This window comes from Suricata suricatta, chromosome 4, assembly GCF_006229205.1.
Source record: "Suricata suricatta isolate VVHF042 chromosome 4, meerkat_22Aug2017_6uvM2_HiC, whole genome shotgun sequence".
In the NCBI taxonomy this organism is placed as follows: domain Eukaryota; kingdom Metazoa; phylum Chordata; class Mammalia; order Carnivora; family Herpestidae; genus Suricata; species Suricata suricatta.
Genome location: NC_043703.1, coordinates 67,493,616 through 67,513,371, shown reverse-complemented (window position 1 = coordinate 67,513,371; position 19,756 = coordinate 67,493,616). Strand labels below are relative to the sequence as shown.

At 38.0% G+C, this 19,756-nt stretch overlaps 1 protein-coding gene across 3 annotated transcripts in view; it reads right to left on the bottom strand.

Moving 5' to 3' along the window:
* Positions 1–39: 39 nt before the first annotated feature.
* N4BP2L1 (NEDD4 binding protein 2 like 1) overlaps positions 40–19,756 on the bottom strand; it is a 34,296-nt gene continuing 14,579 nt past the window's right edge. Inside the window, exons 2-5 of one of the 3 annotated variants that reach the window (XM_029936877.1) lie at positions 6,482–6,609; positions 6,097–6,185; positions 3,854–3,930; positions 40–2,780 (exon numbers count right to left, since the gene is read on the bottom strand). In XM_029936877.1, coding sequence (XP_029792737.1) covers positions 2,522–2,780; positions 3,854–3,930; positions 6,097–6,185; positions 6,482–6,609 — 553 coding nt within the window. In that variant the 3' untranslated portion in view covers positions 40–2,521. Of the gene's footprint in view, positions 2,781–3,735; positions 3,805–3,853; positions 3,931–6,096; positions 6,186–6,481; positions 6,610–19,756 lie in introns of all 3 variants that reach the window. The other 2 variants (XM_029936878.1, XM_029936879.1) reach the window with 2 other exon arrangements.

The window sequence follows — 19,756 nt, the reverse complement described above, 5'->3', positions numbered from 1 at the left end:
TCATCTGCAACTTAAGAGAAAATCATTCTTTCAAATTGGCAGTGTTTCTACCTGCTTTATTTTTAGCCCTGTCACAGGACTCGGCAAGTACCTCCTTCAGACCTGGTTTTCTCTAACCACCAAGGCAGACAGTAATAGTTCAATATAAGAGGATATTCTCATCTGTGACTTTCTTATGCTTAATGGAGAAAAGAGAATACAGTTCTACCCAGGAGCTAATAGGATGGAGAAACTCTGAAATCAGGCCTTTTACTATGTCTTAAATTTATATAAAATATCATGTTTTCAAATCTAATTATAAACACATTTCAAAGCCAAGAATAAATCTTTTAAAAAGCATTTTTTCTTTCATAACTGTGATCCATGATTTTTCTCCCCCTCTAAAAATTAACATAACAATAGTCCATTCTGCAGTTCTTTTTAACTCAAGTGTTCTGCCAGTCTTAACTTTAACATGGAATATAAGTTTTGTTCGTAAAACAATTTCTTCCCCTCCTAATCATTTTCCAAGTGATCCGCTCTAGAACAGGGAATAAACTTGAGTCTCGGGTGAACAAAAAGAATTAGAAAAATTTACCCTGAACTGCTAGTACCTCCTCCATTCTTCCTTACCATTTAGACTACATGTTAGAGATCTCATGCACACACTCCGTTTTTATACATTGTAAAAAATATAGGAAGCTATATAAGCAAAATATGAAGCTTAAGTATATGCGGATATTATCTCCTAAGAAGTGACAATGATCACAAAGTCAAGAATGTACACCGTAAGATAAAGGATAAAAGGTAAAAGCAATTTGTGTTCCTCAGCAATCACGTAACGAGAGCCTATCTCTGACAGAAAGCTCTGTGAACAATGCAAACATTAATAATACAAAACTACAGGTTACAGTTGAGTGTTCAAAAAATTACATAAATCAGGAAACTTGGGGGTTGATAGAAAAAATCACTTCTAGTTGGCATCATTTAATCAATTATGTTTATGCTTCCAAACCAAGTATTTCAGGAGTCATCTAGGGAAAAAAGAGACAAATAGGAAAACTACTCTCCTGAGCTTTTTAAAAGCTCTGGATCTAACCCTGGAGCCATGTCATAGTGGTTACTCAAAGTGAATAAAAAAACCATAAGTTTTCAACAGTGTCAGGCATTGAAATGCTAAAATAATGTGTACAGATTAAATAATTTATATAAGCATGTAAACTATTAGGTTGCTTTTGTCTCCTATTTACTAAAGAAGACTGGTAAATAAGTTTATGATATAGAAAAACTGGTTCTAATATGGTAGAATTCTATGGGATTTTGGTAATTTTTTATATCATTGAAACAAAGTCTAGATTCAATGACAAATTCATATAAAGCAATACCATATATTTTTAATAACCATAAAAGCACCATTATATAGGACATTTAAAATAATATTTCACAGAACATCAGAAGGAAGCTATTGGTCAGCAAGAAATAAAGCATACATCCTACATGATCTTATCTATCATGGTCTCATAGCAAATTATTCTGATTCTCACCTGTTGAGGTTTGACTTGGAGTCATAAGTTCCGTATTGGTATAAGAGGGGCATCCCAGAGTTGTGGTAGAACTGCATTGTCTTAAAGAATACCACATAAAATGCCAAGACTGCCAAGACTTTTCCATATCCCTGTATGATTATATCTTGGGATGCTTAATTCCTTGTACTCCCACACATTTGGGAAGCCAACTGATTATACACATGTCTAAAAACTGCTTAATTTTTTCCTCTTTAAAACTGGTGTTTTATAAAGTCAGGCTTCTTTAATTTACACTATGAGCACAACAGCCAAGAAAGTTAATCAGAATTAATCCTATTCATTAAAGTGGCAGTTAAAACAAAAGATGTGACTTTAAATAATGACACTGATTTTCCTCAGTAGCTTTTACAGCTGTTAAGAAGGGTCCAACAGGCCTTTTTAACAATGACACATCACGAGAATAAAGGAATAATTTCCCAAAGTGTCTACTTTGGAGGACGATGTTCCCTTAGACATAGGCTATCTAGCAAATGCATTTTAAAGGAAAATCACTATCATCATGACGGCCACATAGCTCACATGTTTGGATACACAGATTATCAACACAGCAATGGCACTAACATTTTTCCTGTGTCCCACTTCCCCACCTTTCCAACTTTCCTGGTGGAGATGAATTTCCTGGAAAAATAGATTACTTCAGAAAAAGTGTACTGAAGCTTCTATATATTGAACTTATGTGACTTGGGTGTGTTCTCAGGTTTCCGTTTCCAATTAACTTTCCCTAGAGAAAGTGACTTTGTTTAATCAAATCAGAATTCCCAGCATCAGACTGCATATAGGATCCCTTTTCACAAATGCTTGTTGAAAATTAATATAATGACTTCTGCCAAAAAACTTTCAGGTCCGACTATTTACACTGGAATTAGAGCTCTGGCTAAAACTGAACAAAGAATAAATACCAAAAGTTGCGGTAAAAATTGATTTAGGAAACTTGTGAATGCGTGTACGGTAGGCCTCTAATATCCATGGTGACAGCCACCCCTTCTGTTACAGGAGCTCTCGTGTGTGAAGCCACCGTGAGCCCTCCGGCTGGGAAACTCCGCGCAGGCATGCCAGTACGCTGCCCTGTCGGACGGTGATGGGTTATTCCTGTCCTGGCTTCTGTTCATTCTGCTCGGCTTTTCCGCATGAAGCACACTGTGAAAGGTAACATCGTGTTCATAGCGTTCCTTCATTCGGTGTATTTTTTCTCTTGGGACTCCGTGAATGTTCCTTCTACATGGAAAAAATGCAAACATGTACTTAAGGCGGTATATCAAAGGGAGCTACATGTATTTTACAAGTCCTGCGTCATTATATCAATATGCACTCCCTAGTCTCAGGATTTCACTCTCACTAAACCATAGCATCTCTCTAAGGAGTTATCTTTCAGGCTCCACTCCTGTATTTTTGTGCTGCTCTAAGGTGCACAGTGTCGAGTTTCAGAAATGCTTTGTTTTTGGAAATCTCAACTCTGTGCTTCAGGTATAAAAGAACACCATGAAATCTATTTTTTATATATTTGCCTGTTAAATCATGCATATATCTATAATCAATTTATACCAGTTTGAGATACTTCTAGATGCTAATTAAAATAACCTTAAATTCAAGTGGGCATCAGAATCAACTCGGGATACAGTTCAAAGTGCAGTACCAGAGATTCTAACGGTGGCCTGGGGCCCATGGACTAGGATTTTATCAACCACCCCAGACAGTCCTGATGGGGGTGGGCCACACACCCATTCTGGAAGCACTGTCTGCTTATAACTATAGGATAAATCAGTCCTATTCCTAAAAAGTAAATTCTGATCTCACTGGTTACTTTAAGTCATTGACATTATCAAATAACACAGACAGTGAATATCAGAACCCATGCACTCAATCGACAAGTTAGTAGTATTTGGACATTTATTGCTTATAAATAAGCAGCATCTAGGCCATAAATGAACCACAGACTATTCAACATCTAAAGATCTTTTATTTAACCTCAGTGCAGAAACTCCACTGACATGTGCAATCCCATGCAGAGAACGTTCATTAATGAAGAAGCATTTTAGTAGAAAGTTAAACGTGTCCTTTAAAAGGACCAAGTCCAAGCCAAAGTGTAGCATTTAGCAGTATATTAGAAAACTGGCCCAAAACTAAAGTCTTCACATTAATAAATCCAAAGTTATCAATTTCCAGGAATTACCATTTCTGGCCTGAAAACTACCATGTCCATTTCCAGCCTGAAAAGATTCTTTTGTTCAGTCTGAAATACCTGAAAACAGCAGGATACATAATGAGGAACTAGAAAAACAAAGAAGTACCTTGCTAACTCTTGAACGTTGAATTTCCAGCGAGTGTCAGGTTCTCGGAATATAACTTCATAGTTATTTTCAAGTGCCTGATTTTTCAAAAGTACATAAAACATTGAAGACATGGTATGTATGTTTGGGAATGTTTATGCTGCCATTTAACATTTACTACAAATCTTTTCTAAAAGTCCTTTTGTTTTACCAGTAATCCAAGGCCTTAAAAAGTACAGTTGGTTCATTTCCATACTTAAGCACTCTCAGATTATATTATGGTTCCCAATGATAAATTTTGGTCAATTGTGTCTACTATGTAGAAAATGATAAAGGTTCTTTGGGGGCTTTTTGAAAATAGATAGCTGAGCTAGTTTTCGCTATCCTCTCCACGTGTCTGAGAGGTGAGGTCAGGGGTTCCTCAAAGTCCCTGTTATGATTATCACTGAATTTTCCTCAGCCAAATGCCTTGTCCCATTCCTCATGCCTCAGGTGGAAAGTGAGGGTGCCCTACGAACAGAGCCTATGAAATAGAAGTGATTTCCCAATACTCTTTACAAACTCTTCCTGCCAAGAGGGGCTTTCCCCACGATGCACGACGGTCTGGCCCCAAACACCGTGCCCCATTTTCCTCGGGTGCACAGTCTGCACACAAACATCCAAATAGTCTTTACATTCATAAATTGCCTACTCCTTTTTTTATCTCAAAATGTGAACTCTATTGTCATTACTGTTTGTTGTGTTATAAAATACAGAAGGAAAACAGCTAAGTAAAAAGATTTCTGGGGCGCCTGGGTGGCTCAGTCGGTTAAGCCTCCGACTTCAGCTCAGGTCAGATCTCACATTCGTGGGTTCGAGCCCCGCGTCAGGCTCTGTGCTGACAGCTAGCTCAGAGCCTGGAGCCTGCTTCTGGTTCTGTGTCTCCTCCTCTCTCTGCCCCTCCCCCTCTCATGCTCTGTCTCTCTCTGTCTCAAAAATAAATAAAAAAACAAAAAAAAAATTAAAAAGATTTCCTCTTCATTCTTGAGATTGAGAATAGACCCTTCTAATTTGAAAAGAATTCATATATTATATATGGAAAATACCTAAATTCTGGGTCTTATTAATAGCTGTGGGTGGCTTAAAAACATTGTACATTCCAGATAATAAAAAATAAGTAAGATGTCTTTCCTTAAGCCACTCTCCCACTAACTGCTGGGATTGAGTTGTGCCTTAATTAACTTGACTGTTCATGTCCCCAATCATTTCTCCCCCAAGTGGACTCTTGGCTCATGAACTGAAGTAACTACAAAGTTGATGTTCATGCCTTTCTACATTCACCCAAAGTCCCATAGATGGGGCCTAAGTAAACCCGATGGACGTACAGTTAGAGAGCAGCACACCTGTATGGAAGCCCTTTTGCCCCCAGATTAACAAGAAGCCATTAATAGGTGCCGCGGGCCCGGTGTCTCAGAGATCTTCACCTACAGTTAGACAAGCGGGGATTATGCGTGGTAAAATTAGACTGCTCAGCTGTCGTCTTCTTGCCCTGTGTGTTTCAGGATCTTTCCTCCTGTCTATATGCCCAATAGGGAATGAGAACTTATTACCAGGAAAGGTGAAATATGTCTGAAAATAGAGCATAGTTTAAAATACGAACATAGTTTTATTCCTCTTACTGTCCTTTTCTATTCCGACAGCAGGGTGCTGAGTTGTTATCTTTGTATATTTAGATTTGTATTCTAGTATCTTAATAGGGTTACAATGCTAATCCTGAATCTGTTTTAAAACCAAAAAAAAAAGAAATGTCGCCCTGGAACTCTCACGTGGCAGCACTGAAGAGTACTGAAATCCTGCTTGTCAAAGACAAAGTTCCTATTAATCTAACCTACAACACGGCTAAGAAGGACCACCTAGCCTAATATGTCTCTGCAAGTTTCAGAGGGTGCCCCTGTATATATATATATATATATATATATATATATATATATATATATATCTCCCCTTTGGAAAGCAAGACAGAAAACCAAGACAGAAAAACTATCAAGACTTCAGACCTAGGAGTATTTAAAAAACGTACCCTAAGGGGATGTTAGTATCTCAGCAAGTTTCAGCCGTTGAACAACAGAGAAACCCTAGGATAAAACCAGTTTACCTGCTCTCTGAGAGAACTACTGTTAATGAAGATGAGATCATGGCAAATCAGAAGAAGAGGGAAGAACAAATGGTTCAATTTTCTCACAAAATTTCCAGAACTGAAAAATCAGAATGACGCTGTTTCCTACCATGACTGCATAGGGCTTCATTTCCCAGGCGTGGAGGTTGGTATTATCAATAATAATGGGGGATATGCCATTCCTCATTGCTTTTCTGGCTGCAACACAATGTTATATAACAGTGAGCAACATGCAACAATCAGAAGGGTGAGCGTACTCCACATTTTGTTATTTTTATTACAGGATCTCCTCATTATACAACTTTAGTGCCACCTATTTCTGAACCCATTATCAATAATTTTCTTTTTCCTGGAATCTAGAACGGTTATGCTCTGGCATTCTGTTTGGGGGTGGGGGGAAGGGAAATGGCAGAACTTTTTATTACACTCCTTCCATAAAACTTATTCTATGTGCACAACAGGATTTCCCAGGAATTTGGAAAGGAATTTGTCACCTCTTTTCTGGTTCCATTCATGCGCTTCCTCCAGGAAATCAGGATTGAACTCATATGCACCGTCTTCCCTGAAGAAAAAATCATCCGTGCTGAAAATCAGAGCCCTGGGAAAGTCGTGTTGCAATTGTCTAGAAAGTGGGGAAATAAGAGATTACTTTATGACTAGGCACAGTCATTATAGAAATTATTTCCTTCCATCTCTAACATTTAGTGGTTTATAATTATGAGTCCACCGGGTTGTGTGTTGTTGAAATTCAATTTAGGGAGAGACATGCTTGTTATTCATAGGAAGCAGGAGAAAACCGAGAGGCGGCACAACTCCTAAAACTCAGAAGTGTGGTCACCACTTGTGCTGCACCAAGATGACTCTAGACACAACTCTGGAGGTTAAGGAGAAGGCATGACAACAGAGGACAACAGAGTCCTCACCGCCATTGTGCATTGATGTTCGAATGCCCCCCACAGTCCTGCCCTCTGGTGCCATGCCCCAGGGCTGGGGCCCCTCCTTTCCCTCCACAGGCTTTCCCCTGTCCTGGGTCCCATCTCCCTGGGACTCTGTTCTCTGTAAGGACCCATCTGAGAAACTAGTTCTTGCTGAGGTATTATGTTGATAAAAGTGTGTGTGCGTGCACGCACGCGCGTGTGCACCCTTGTTAAGGTAACATATTTACATTTTCACAGTGACTTAAACCAAATGAAAAACACACCAGGAGAAGGAAAGAGGTAGACCCAACATTCCCCATGCCTTCTTAAATTTCTATCACATTTCTCTAAATATGAAAATATCACAGAAAAAAAGAGGAAAACCATCATGGAGTGCCCCTTTTAAAAAAACAAACCAAAAAGCATACTAAATTCTGCACAAAATCAAAGAGAAGGTGTTTCCACTTGAAATCCTTATTCAGACAATTTGAGAGTAGAGGGACGATGCATATTATGGTAGGTAATAACTGGGTAAGTCTCCGAGCCTCCTCTCTTCTCACCTGTAAAAATCAAGGATAATTTCACCAATCTTGCTACGTTATGACACTGAACTAATAACATGCGGAAATACCAAATGTGGCATCTGACAATGAGTGTTGGTTTCTTTCCTTTTTCCCTGCAGCACTGAAGCAAATTTAACTGGCAAACAGAATATATGACAAAATGGATACGCTCAAAATAAAAAGGGGGGAAAAATAAAAAAGAGAAAGGTTGGAGGAAAAAAGATTGGGAGAATACAAGAACAGGAAATGCAAAGAGAAAAGGAGAGCTGTTGAACTGTGCTTGTTTCTTTTCCGTGAGAAGAGTTTTCTTTAATCAGGAAAGAACAGAATGAGCATAAGGCACCAGAGCCCAGATCAAAAATAACGTCCTTGGTTGCTCTAAAAAGCTTGGATTTGATTCTTGACTCTTCGATATCCAGTCATGTGACCTATCTCTCTAAACTGTTTTCCTGACTGGAAACCAGATAATAATCACTACAAATGAAACAGGAACTTCTAGTAAGGCTCAAATGAGGTAAGATCTGGGAAAACATTTTGCAAACGGCAAGGCACTTTTACAAGTGTAAAGTACTGTTATTTTATCAATAATTATAACACAGGAGATCAAATTGACCAACCCAAACTGTTTATATGCAACAGTAATAAAATGCATTGGAATGGATGTAATCTTGAAATTACTGCAAGTGAATTAGTATTGCAGTGAATAAAAGAGATGAAAAAAAACAAAGCAAATGTCTCAATTTTCAAGAATGAGTGAACACATTACAGAAACAGTAAATAAACATTTCTGTCAAAATTCTTCAGAAGGCTTGATCCCATTTAAAAAGAAAGCAAAGTGGATGGACCTCGAGGGTGTCATGCCAGGCAAAATAAGCCAGGCAGAGAAGGACAGATACCATCTGTTTGCACTCAGAGGTCTAACAGGAGAACAGGAGAAACATAATGGAGGACCAGGGGGAGGGGAAGAGGGAAAGAGAGTTGGGGAGAGAGAGGGACGCAAAGCATGAGAGACTACTGAATGCTGAAAATGAACTGAGGGTTGAAGGGGGAGGGGGAGGGGGAAGGGAGGAGGTGGTGATGGTGGGGGGCACTTGTGGGGAAGAGCACTGGGTGTTAATATGGAAACCAATTTGACAATAAAGTATTTAAAAAATTAAAAATAAAATAGAAAGAAAGCAGCATAGGGGCTCCTGGGGGGCTCAGTCAGTTGAGGGTCCCACTCTTGATTTCAGCTCAGGTCCTGAGCTCACAGGTCACGACGAGCCCCACATGGGGATCTGCACTGACAGCATGCAGCCTGCTTGTGATTTTCTCTCTCTCTCTACCGCTTCCCAACCTCTCTCAAAATTAAATAAATAAACTTAAAACAAAAAGAAAGCAGCATAGTTGGCTGATGGGCTGAATTGATAAACAGGGAAATTTAATGGACATAATCTTACATTTTGATTTAAAAAGGAATCTGATGGTCTCTTGATAGCCTTGTGGAAAAATGTAGACAAGAAGGTATAATGTATTTTAATACCCAGAGATTATTAGATAACTATCCAACTCATTAAACATTTATTGAGCATTTAATATATGCCAAGTACTGGGTGAAGTTAAGGTACAAAAATAAAGTAAAATAGCTGCTTTCAAGGAATTCACAGTCTAGCCAAGGGGCCAGACACAGCTGACCTTCAGATGAAGTACAAGAGAACCTGGGGGCGGGAATAAGATCTGACCGGGAAGTATTATGAAGAAGATGATATTTGACGTGGATCTTGAGAAATAAGAAAATGTCACTTGGGGGAAGGGGTTAAAAGCATGAGATGAGGGACCCCTGGGTGGCTCAGTCAGTTAAGTGTCCAACTTCCACTCGGGTCATCATCTCGTGGTTTGTGAGTTCGCGCCCCATGTGGAGCTCTGCTGACAGCTCAGAGCCTGGGGCCTGCTTCAGCTCCTGTGTCTCCCTCTCTCTCTGCCCCTCTTCCACTTGCACTCTCAAATATAAATAAATATTAAAAAGCACGAGAGATAAGAGGAGGAAGCTAATGCTTTAGGACTTGTTATGAGGAAGGAGCTCTAGGGAAAAACAAGAATGAAGACACTAAGGATTAAAAGTGGCAAATCATATTTGAAGCAATTCTCCATTCTGAGTGCTATACAATTTAAAGAGAAATCTGGCAAGCTGGATATGTCCAGAGGAAAGTGACCAGGTAAATATAAGGTCTGAAAACCATGGAAACCGTATCAGATGAGTGAAGATCATCAAAAGAGTGTGCAGGTGTTTAAACTGGGAGCGGATGATAAAAGTGATTCATGACAGTTATCCTCTGATCCCAGGAAGCCTACTGCATGGAAAGGTAATGACCTGATTTCATGGATCAGCAGTTTGGGCTGGGCGTAGCGCAGCCGGTCTGCTGCTCTGGCCGGGGACGGCAAGCCACGCAGCCTCACTCACTCACGGTCCCGTGGTGCGCGCTGCCCACAGACTCTCGCCCACGTGGTCTCGCACCTCAAGAAGGCTAATCCAGGCCTCTTCACCAACCGCAGTACTGCAGGGGGAAGACTGCCAGCTTCTAGGCTTCCACCACATCCTGCTGGCTAAAGCGAGTTGCTGCGCTGGCCCACGGTGCAAGGGTAGGAAAGCAAACAGGACAGGTGGCAAGGAAAGGTGGCCATAATAGTAAGTGACGGAAAGAAGTGTATAAAGGAGATTTGATGAAATAAATTGGCCTAGTTTCCATATCCATGTCTTTTATTTGACTTTAAAGATACTCAAACTGAAAAGCCCAAATCTCAAATCCATCCTTTAACCTCAGACACAATTATTATAATGACACCTAAAAAAAAAAATCAAAAGGCAACACTAAAAACATGTGTATTTTATATATGTGTGTGTGTGTATATTTTGTACTTGTGAGCATTTTATACAGTTTTTAAATTATTTTCATCAATGTTATCTAGTCTAAATAATGAAAGCTGCATTCAAAGGTTAAATAATAGTGTATTTTTTCCTTATCATTGTATACTAAGTTAAGCAACTATATGGGTTCCGAGATTTATTTTTTCTTTTTGGTTCCAGTTTTGATACCCTTTCAAACTCTGGTTTCATTTGTTTTTCTATTAAGTCTGCCATTCATCGGTTTTGTTGTTTTTTTTTTTTTACTGTTTTCAGAGTTGGATTTCCTTTGTACACGGCCTTGTCTACTCATGTTCTCCTCTTTATGGAGTTATCTATTGGGATATCTATTGGGAGTTCCTTTACAAAAAGACTTAAGCGGTGCCTGGATGACTCAGTTTGGCATCCAACTCTTGATTTTGGCTCATGTCATGATCTCCCAGTTTCTGGGTTTGAGCCCCACATCTGCACTAGTGGTACAGAGCCTGCTTGGGATTCTCTCTCTCTCCCTCTCTCTCTCTGTCCCTCCCCCACTCACACTCTTCCTCTCTCCCAAAAATAGTTTAAATTTTTTTTAAATCTTTAAGACATGAATGTCTAACTCACATTTTATTTCAATCCTATTTCCTTCTAGAAAACAAAACAACACACACACACACACACACACACACACACACACACACACACACCACACATACACACCAAAGAAACTACTGCCCTCCTTGACTGTAAAATTTTGCCTTAAAGTCAAAGTTAAATTGTTCAGGACCACCATGAGGCTAGGGCACCTGCTCATCATTTCCTAGGACATATCTGACCATCGCCTGTCTAGTCCTCACAACAAACAGTCAGGCAAAGATAGGAATGTTTTTCTCCTTTACAGCTCTCATGGGATCTGAGGAGGCCGGGAGGAGTAGGTTTGTATGATCTTCCTGAATAATCATTCCTTCAGAAACTTGTTTTATCTTCACCTGAATGTTAAATTAGCACTGGCAGGTACAGTAGCATCTAGAACCCACAGGACAATGAACGCTCTCCCAGCTAAACAAAGAACTGATTAAATAGACAAATCTTGAGATTCCCAAACTTAGGTGGAAGTAATAAATACCATTCCATCAGCTTCAGAAGTGATGAGGACAATGCATCAGCTCTAGCGCTCCACATGGTGGCCAGGAGCCACATGTATTGGGGAAATTGAGAGAATGAAGATAAAAGAAAATGAAAAACTAGACAAATTCACTTAAAATCACTACTATAGAGAAACTCAGGTACTAATCTTGATTTCATAACTTATCACTCTTCCATGTAATTCTTTTAGTCATAAACGCCCATGGAAACATATTTAGGTATCTATCACTCACTCACTGACAAAGTCCAGGTTACTATGCAATTTTGAGTTGGATGCCCGACTTTTATACGGAAATTTTCCAAAATGCAACAGTAGAAATCATTCCCCCAAGTACCCATGACCCAGGTTCAACAATTATCATAGCCAATCTCATTTCATTAGCTTCATACTTCATTTCACCAAATGCCCCATCAGTGCTCAGATTGCCCTAGGGCCGATTTGTTTGAAGCAAGAGCCAAACAAGATCCACACATTGTATTGGGATGCCAAGTCCCTTACATCTCCCTTATTCCATCACTTTTCTCTCTCCTTATTTTCACCTGAATTATTATCCATAAACCTTCATATTTAGAAGACATTAAAACCTTTAGAAATGAGTTGAAAGAATAATTCAATAAACAGTGCTTACCCTTCATCTACATTCACCCAGTTGTTAACATTTGCCTCGTTTTTTTCCTCACATATGAATTTTTGATGAACCATTCAAAAATTAAGTTGCAGACATTCTGACACTTTCTTCCTAAATTCTTTGTCAAGTATCTCCTATGGATAAGAACATTCTCCTATGTAACTACCATAACATTATCACATTTCATTTAGAAATGAACACTAATTTATAATAGCTAACGTTAATAGAATTTTTAAATTAAAAATGTTTTAATTATGGGCCCAATAATATCTTTCTTTCAGAGATTCAAGTATTACATTTGGTTATTATGTCTGTGTCTTTTAATCTAGAACTGCCCTCGTGACTTCTTTGGTTTCCCTTTTTGAAGAGTCCAGAGCAACTGGCTTAAGTACACCCTGCATTCTATGTTATTTTGGTGATTTCCTCATGATTAGATCCAGCTTAGACCAGGTTACACATTTTTAGAAGGAAAGTACCGAGGTGATGTTTGTGTACTTCTGTTTGTACACAACGACAGTTTGTACTGTCATGTTCATTTTCGTCACGTGGCTCTTAAAAGGTGGTGTCAGCCAGATCTCTCCACCCGACAGGAACATCATTTCCCTTGTAATATTATGTAATGGCAGGACGGGTAGTGAGGGGGCATGAAACTGTGAGCCCAGGTAATGGCCCTGTTGCCCACCAACCTTTTGCCCAGTGATTTTCACCTTCACTGCTGAGCACTGCCTGAAACAAGTAGTACATCAGGAACAGCAGAATATAGCTTTTTCTTGTAAAGAGGAGCTTTCTCTCCGCTTTTAGTAATCTTTAACATCATTATTCTTTAGGATGTTCAAATTGTCCCATATTTGGCCAGGAGGTGTCCCTTCAAGTTGGCCCCTCTGTCTTAGATAGGCCCCTGTGTCTATACAATCCTAAAAATACTGTTTTTCTTTCTAATTAGCAAAGATATACATATTCAGTGCAGAATATTTTTAAACAGAAAACTGCAAAAGAGGAGAGGTTCCTATATTCCCGCATCTAAAAATAATTATTAAAATTATGACCTTCTTTCCAGGAAATAGATAAAAAGATAGATAGCTGGGTGAGTAGATAAATAGGTAGGTAGGTAGATAGGTAGGTAGATTGAATTTTGTATCTGATATTTTGTTACATAAAAGCAGAAATATAATATAGACCATCCCAAATTTTCACAAACTTAACTTCCAAAGCTATTATTCCAAAGCTCAGAAAATATATTTCTATGACATTATTTTTAATGATTATGATATAAATATTGACTTGGATATAACATAATTTACTTCACCAATGCCCTATAGTTAGGCATTTATTTTTGGCCCCAACTTTTTTGATTATCAGCAAGATTTTTTTTTTATGTGTGCTAATTATTGAGAGGTACTCTTTTATGAATTGCATTTTCATGTCCTTTGTTAGTAAACATTATCTGTTTCTTACTGAATACGTAATGTCTTTTTAATTTTGCTTATGATAAACTCTAATAAAGAAGTTAATTTTTAGAAATATTTCTAGTCACATGCATCCACCTTTAATTTTCTACTTTCTGCCTTTGATGATACATTTACAGCAGTCTTTCCAACTCTAAGTTTATATAAATATTCATCTTTGTTCCATTACATGTTACTACCCAATCCATCTAAAATTTTACTTTGGTATCATGTATTGGTTAAGTATCTAACTAGATTATTTTTCCACATGGAAAACTGGTCATCCTGAACCCATTAACAGGATAATCTGTCAATTCCTCATTGTTTTGAAATACTTTTTATTATATACTAAATGATAATAATGAGACCTCTTATTGGACTTTCGATTTTTTCTACTAAGCTTGATGTGTAAATTCATTATCTTCTTTTCCAGTATTTTATTTTTTTATTCAGTAGTTGTGGATTTTTCATTTACATTTTTTATTTTGTTCATTTTGTTGAAGAGAGATTTCTGAACACTACCACATAAAAGGATTTTTTTATGTAAGCTCTACACCCAACATGGGGCTCAAACTTATGACCCTGACATCAAGAATCATGTGCTCTACTGAGCCAGCCAGGCACCCAAGGATCTCCTTTTCTTGTGTCTTTGATTCTTCTCATGATGGGCTAAAATTCATTATCCCAATAAGTTTTCTTTTCTTTTCAAGAGTGCTAAGCACTAAACAAGGAACTTGGCATATATCATCTCGCCTTAACCTTTAGAACAATCTTATAAAGAAACTATTTTCTCTAGTTTTTAGATAATCTAAGGCCTCAAGAGGTTAAATAACTGGTCCAGGTTTACACAGCTTGAATGCAGTGCTGCCTGAATTTTACCTCGGGTCTACAGGAGTCAGGATACATGGGTGTTAGATACTTTGCGATCTCTTGTGGATCTGAGAAAGACCTTCTATTGTCTTTACACACTAGCAGTTGGGCTTGCTGAGAATTACTGTGTTACAGTCCTTTCCCACAGATGTGTAAAGTTCAAATATGTTTTAGTTAGAAATGTGTTTAACTGGGGCACCTGAGTGGCTCAGTTGGTTGAGCGTCCGACTTCACCTCAGGTCGTGGTCTTACGATTTGTGGGTCGAAGGCCTGCGTCAGGAGCCTGCTTCAGTTCCTGGGTCTCCCTTTCTCTCTGTACACATACCACCTGGAGCTGATAAATGTTAACATTTTCTTATATTTGTTTTGTTGGCTTAAAATTCAACTAACCACTCCCCGCCCTGCCGCCCCGAACTCTGGCATTCCCAAACACCTTTACTATATTTCTCTTTTCTCTTTTCCATAGAACTTATCACCTCCTAACATAATATCCAATTTCCTTATACTTTACATCTGCTTCCATACATCTAGCATACAAGGTCCATGAGGGCAAGATCTTTGTTTTGTTCACTAATTATTCTCAAGTACCTAGAAGACTGCCTGAAATATAGTAGGCACTCAATAAATATTTCCTGAATTAATAAATGAAGGGAAAGAGTATTTTTTTTAATATCTATTCATGTTTACATAGAGACTTAGGCCATTCCTTTTAACTGCTATGTAGTACTCCATTATCAGGAAGCATACCTAATTTTTTACTGTGTTCTAACACTATTCTCATGGCTTTATATTTCTCATAGAATGCTCAAATAGATCTGTGAGATAAGTACTGTATTGTTAGTAACCCCTATGTTACAGATGAAGAAATTAAAACCAGTGAGTGGATACAAAATCAACATACAGAAACTGGTTGTGTTTCAGGGCACTTGCGTGGCTCAATAGGTTAAGCCTCTAATTCTTTATTTTGGTTCAGGTCATGATCTCTGGGGTCCTGAGATTAGATACCATGTCGGGCTCCACCCTGGACCTGGAGCCTGCTTAAGAATCCTCTCTCCCAGGGGTGCCTGGGCGGCTCAGTTGGTTAAGCGTCCTACTTTAGCTCAGGTCATGACCTCATGGCTCATGGGTTCAAGCCCCACGTCAGCCTCTGTGCTGACAGCTCAGAGCCTGGAGCCTGTTTCAGATTCTGTGCCTCCCTCTCTTTCTCTGCTCCTCTCCTGATCATACTGTCTCTCTGTCTCTCAAAAATAGATAAATGTTAAAATTTTTAAAAAATTCTCTCTCCCTTTCTTTCTGCCCCTCCCCAGCTCATGTGTGCATCTCTCTCAAAAAGAAATATATATATATTTAAAAATATAAATTGGTTGTTTATACTAATAACAAAATATCTGAGAAAGAAAGAAAGAAAGAAAACAATCTTGTTCATGATAGTGTTAGAAACAATAAACTATTGGGAATAAATGTAACCAAGGAGGTGAAAGATTTGTATATTGAAAATAAAAGATACAAAACATGACATCGAAAACATAAAACATGGGTGGGGGAGTAAAACTATAGTGCTTTTATTTATTTTTTTAATTCCAAGATTATATTTAAATTCAAGTTTGTTAACACAGAGTGTAGTATTGGCTTCAGGAGTGAAATTTGGTGATTTATCACTTACATACTTTACCCAGTGCTCATCCAAAAAAAGTGCCCTCCTTAATGCCCATCACCCATTTAGACCAAGACCCCACCCAACTCTCCTCCATCAACCCTCAGTTTGTTCTCTTAAGAGTCTCTTATGGTTTGCCTCCCTCCCTCTCTGTTCTTATCTTATTTTATTTTTCCTTCCCTTCCCCTATGTTTGTCTGTTTTGTTTCTTAAATTCCACATGTGAGTGAAATCATATGGTATTTGTCTTTCTCTGACTTATTTTGCTTAGCAAAATACACGCTAGTTCCATCCGTATCATTGCAAATGGCAAGATTTCATCTTTTTTGATAACTGAGTAATATTCCATTGTGTATATGTGTATGTGTGTATGTATATACATATATACATATACACACAATATATGTGCCACTTTGTCTTTATTCATTCATCAGTCGATGGACATTTGGATCTTTCCCTTTTTTTTTGAAAGAGAGAGAGAGAGAGACTGCTTGTGTGCGAGCAGCATAGGAGCAGAGAGAGAATCTTAAGCAGACTCCATGCCCAGCAGTCAATCCCAAGACCATGAGATCATGATCTGAGCCAAAATCAAGCGATGAATGCTTAACTGATTAAGCTACCCAGGCACTCCTGGGCTCTTTCCTTAATTTGGCTATTGTTGATAGTGCTGCTACAAACATTGTATGTGCCCCTTTGAATCAGTATTTTTGTATCATTTCAATAAATACCTAGTAGTGTAGTTGATGGGTCGTAGATTAGCTCTATCTTTAACTTTCTAAAGAAAGTCCATGCTGTTTTCCAAGTGGCTGTACCAGTTTGCATTCCCACCACAGCGTAAGATGGTTCCCCTTTCCATGCAACCTCGCCAACGTCTGTTGTTTCCTAAGTTGTTAATTTAGCCATTCTGATAGGTGCAAGGTGCTATCTCACTGTGGTTTTAATTTGTATTTCCCTGATTATGAGTGATGATGAGCATTTCTTTATGTGTCTGTTAGCCATTTATATGTCTTCTTTGGAGAAATGTCTGTTTGTGTTGTCTGCCCATTTCTTAGCTGGATTATTTATATTTTGGGTGTTGAGTTTGATAAGTCCTTTATAGATTTGGATATTAGCCCTTTATCTGATATGTCATTTGCCAATATCATCTCCCATTCTGTAGGTTTCCTTTTAGTTTTGTTAATTGTTTCCTTCACTGTGCAGAAGTTTTTTGTCTTGATGAGGTTCCAATAGTTCATTTTGATTTTGTTTCCCTTGCCTCCAGAGACATGTTTAGTAAGAAGTTGCTATAGCAGAGGTCAAAGAGGTTGCTGCCTGTGTCCTCCTCTAGGATTTTGATGGCTTCTTGTCTTACATTCAGGTCTTTCATTCATTTTGAATTTACTTTTGTGTATGGTATAAGAAAATGGTCCAGTTTCTTTCTTATGCATGTCACTATCCAGTCTTCCCAACACCATTTCTTGAAGAGACTTTTTTCCATTGTATATTCTTTCCTCCTTTGTTGAAGATGAGTTGATGGTATACTTGTGGTTCTATTTCTGGGTTCTCTATTCTGTTCCATTGATCTATGTGTCTGTTTCTGTGCCAGTATCATATTGTCTTGATGATTACAGCTATGTAATACACCTTACAGTCCAGAATTGTGATGCCTCCCACTTTGCTTTGCCTTATCAACATTACTTTGGCTCTTCAGGGTCTTCTTTCCATACAAACTTTTCAAGTGTTTGTTCTAGCTCTGTGAAAAATGCTGGTTTTGATAGGGATTGCAAGATTTCTAGACAGATTGCTTTGGATAGTAAAGACATTTAACAATATTTGTTCTTCCAATCCATGAACATGGAATGTTTTTCCATTTCTTAGTGTCGTCTTCAATTTATTTCATAAGTGTTCTATAGTTTTCAGAGTAGAGATCTTTTACCTCTTTTTTTTTTTTAAGTTTATTCCTGGGTATCTTACAGCTTTTTGTACAAATGGGATCAATTCCTTGATTTCTTCTTCTGCTGCTTGATCAATGGTATATAGAAATGCAACAGATTTCTGTACATTAATTTTATATCCTGTGATTTCACTGAATTCATATATCAGTTCTAGCAATTTTTTGATGGAGTCTTCCAGGTTTTCCACATAGAATATCATGTCATCTGCAAAGTTTGACTTCTTCCGTGCCTATATGGATGTCTTTTATTTCTTTTTGTTGTCTAGTTGCTGAAGGTTAGACTTCCAACATTATGTTGAACAACAGCAGTGAGAGTGGACACCCTTTAGAGGAAAATTCTCAGTTTTTCCCCATTGAGGATTATATTGGCTATTGGTCTTTTGTATATGGCCTTTATGATGTTGAGGTATGTTCCTTCTATCCCTACTTTCTTGAATGTTTTTATCAAGAAAGGATGCTGTATTTTGTCAAGTGCTTTTTCTGCATCTATTGAGGGCATTGTATAGTTCTTATCCTTTCTTTTATTAATGTGGTGTATCATATTGATTGATTTACAGATGTTGAACCACCCCTGCATCCCAGGAATAAATCCCACTTGATTGTGGTAAATGGTTATTTTAATGTATTCTTGAAATTGATTCGCTAGTATCCTGTTGAGAATTTTTGCATCCATTTTCATCAGGAATATTGGTTTGTAATTCTCCTTTTTATTGGGGTCTTTGGTTTTAGAATCGAGGTAATGCTGGCTTCATAGTATGAGTTTGGAAGTATTCTTTCCATTTCTATTTCTTTGAACAGTTTCAAAAGACTAGGTATTCACTCTTCTCTAAATGTTTGGTAGAATTCCCCTGGAAAGTCATCCAGCCCTGAACTCTTGTTTGTTGGGGCATTTTTGATGACTGATTCTATTTCTTTCCTGGCTATGGGTCTGCTCAAATTTTCTATTTCTTCCTGTTTCAGTTTTGATAGTTTGTATGCTTCTCAGAATTTATCCATTTCTTCCACATTGCCCAATTTGTTGGCATATAATTGTACACAATATTCTCTTACAACTTTTTTGTGTTTCTGTCGTGTTGTGATCTCTTCTCTTTCATTTGTAATTTTGTTTATTTGGGTCTTTTTTCTTTTCTTTTTGGTAGATCTGGCTAAAGGTTTATCAATAAAGCCCAAAGCCAGCAGAAGAAGATAAATAATAAAGATTAGAGCAGAAATAAGTATCCTAGGGGAAAAAAACCCAATAGAAAATGTAGAGATTTTATAATGTGTTAAAACTTAAGTGATTATCACCTGAAAAATAGATTGCTATATGTAAAGGTCTACATATATGAACCTCATCATAACAACAAATAAAATAGAAATATAAAAAATAAAGAGAAAGACCAAGTCATAACACTATAGAAAACCATCAAACAACAAAACACCAAGAGAAGAAACAGAGAATACAAAAACAACCAGAAAAAAAAAATGGAAATGGAAATAAGTACATACCTATCAATAATTACTTTAAATGTGAATGGGCTAAATGCTCCAATAAAAATACATAGGGTAGCTGAATGGGTTGTTGTTGTTGTTTTTTTTTTTCTAATCTATAGGGGGAACCCAGGTGGCTCAGTTGGTTGAGCATCTGGCTCTAGATTTCAGTTCAGGTCATGATCTCCTGGTATGTAGGATTGAGCTCCTTGTCAGGCTCTGTGCTGACAGCATGAGCCTGCTTGGGATTCTCTCTTTCTTTCTGCCCCTCCCCTGCTCA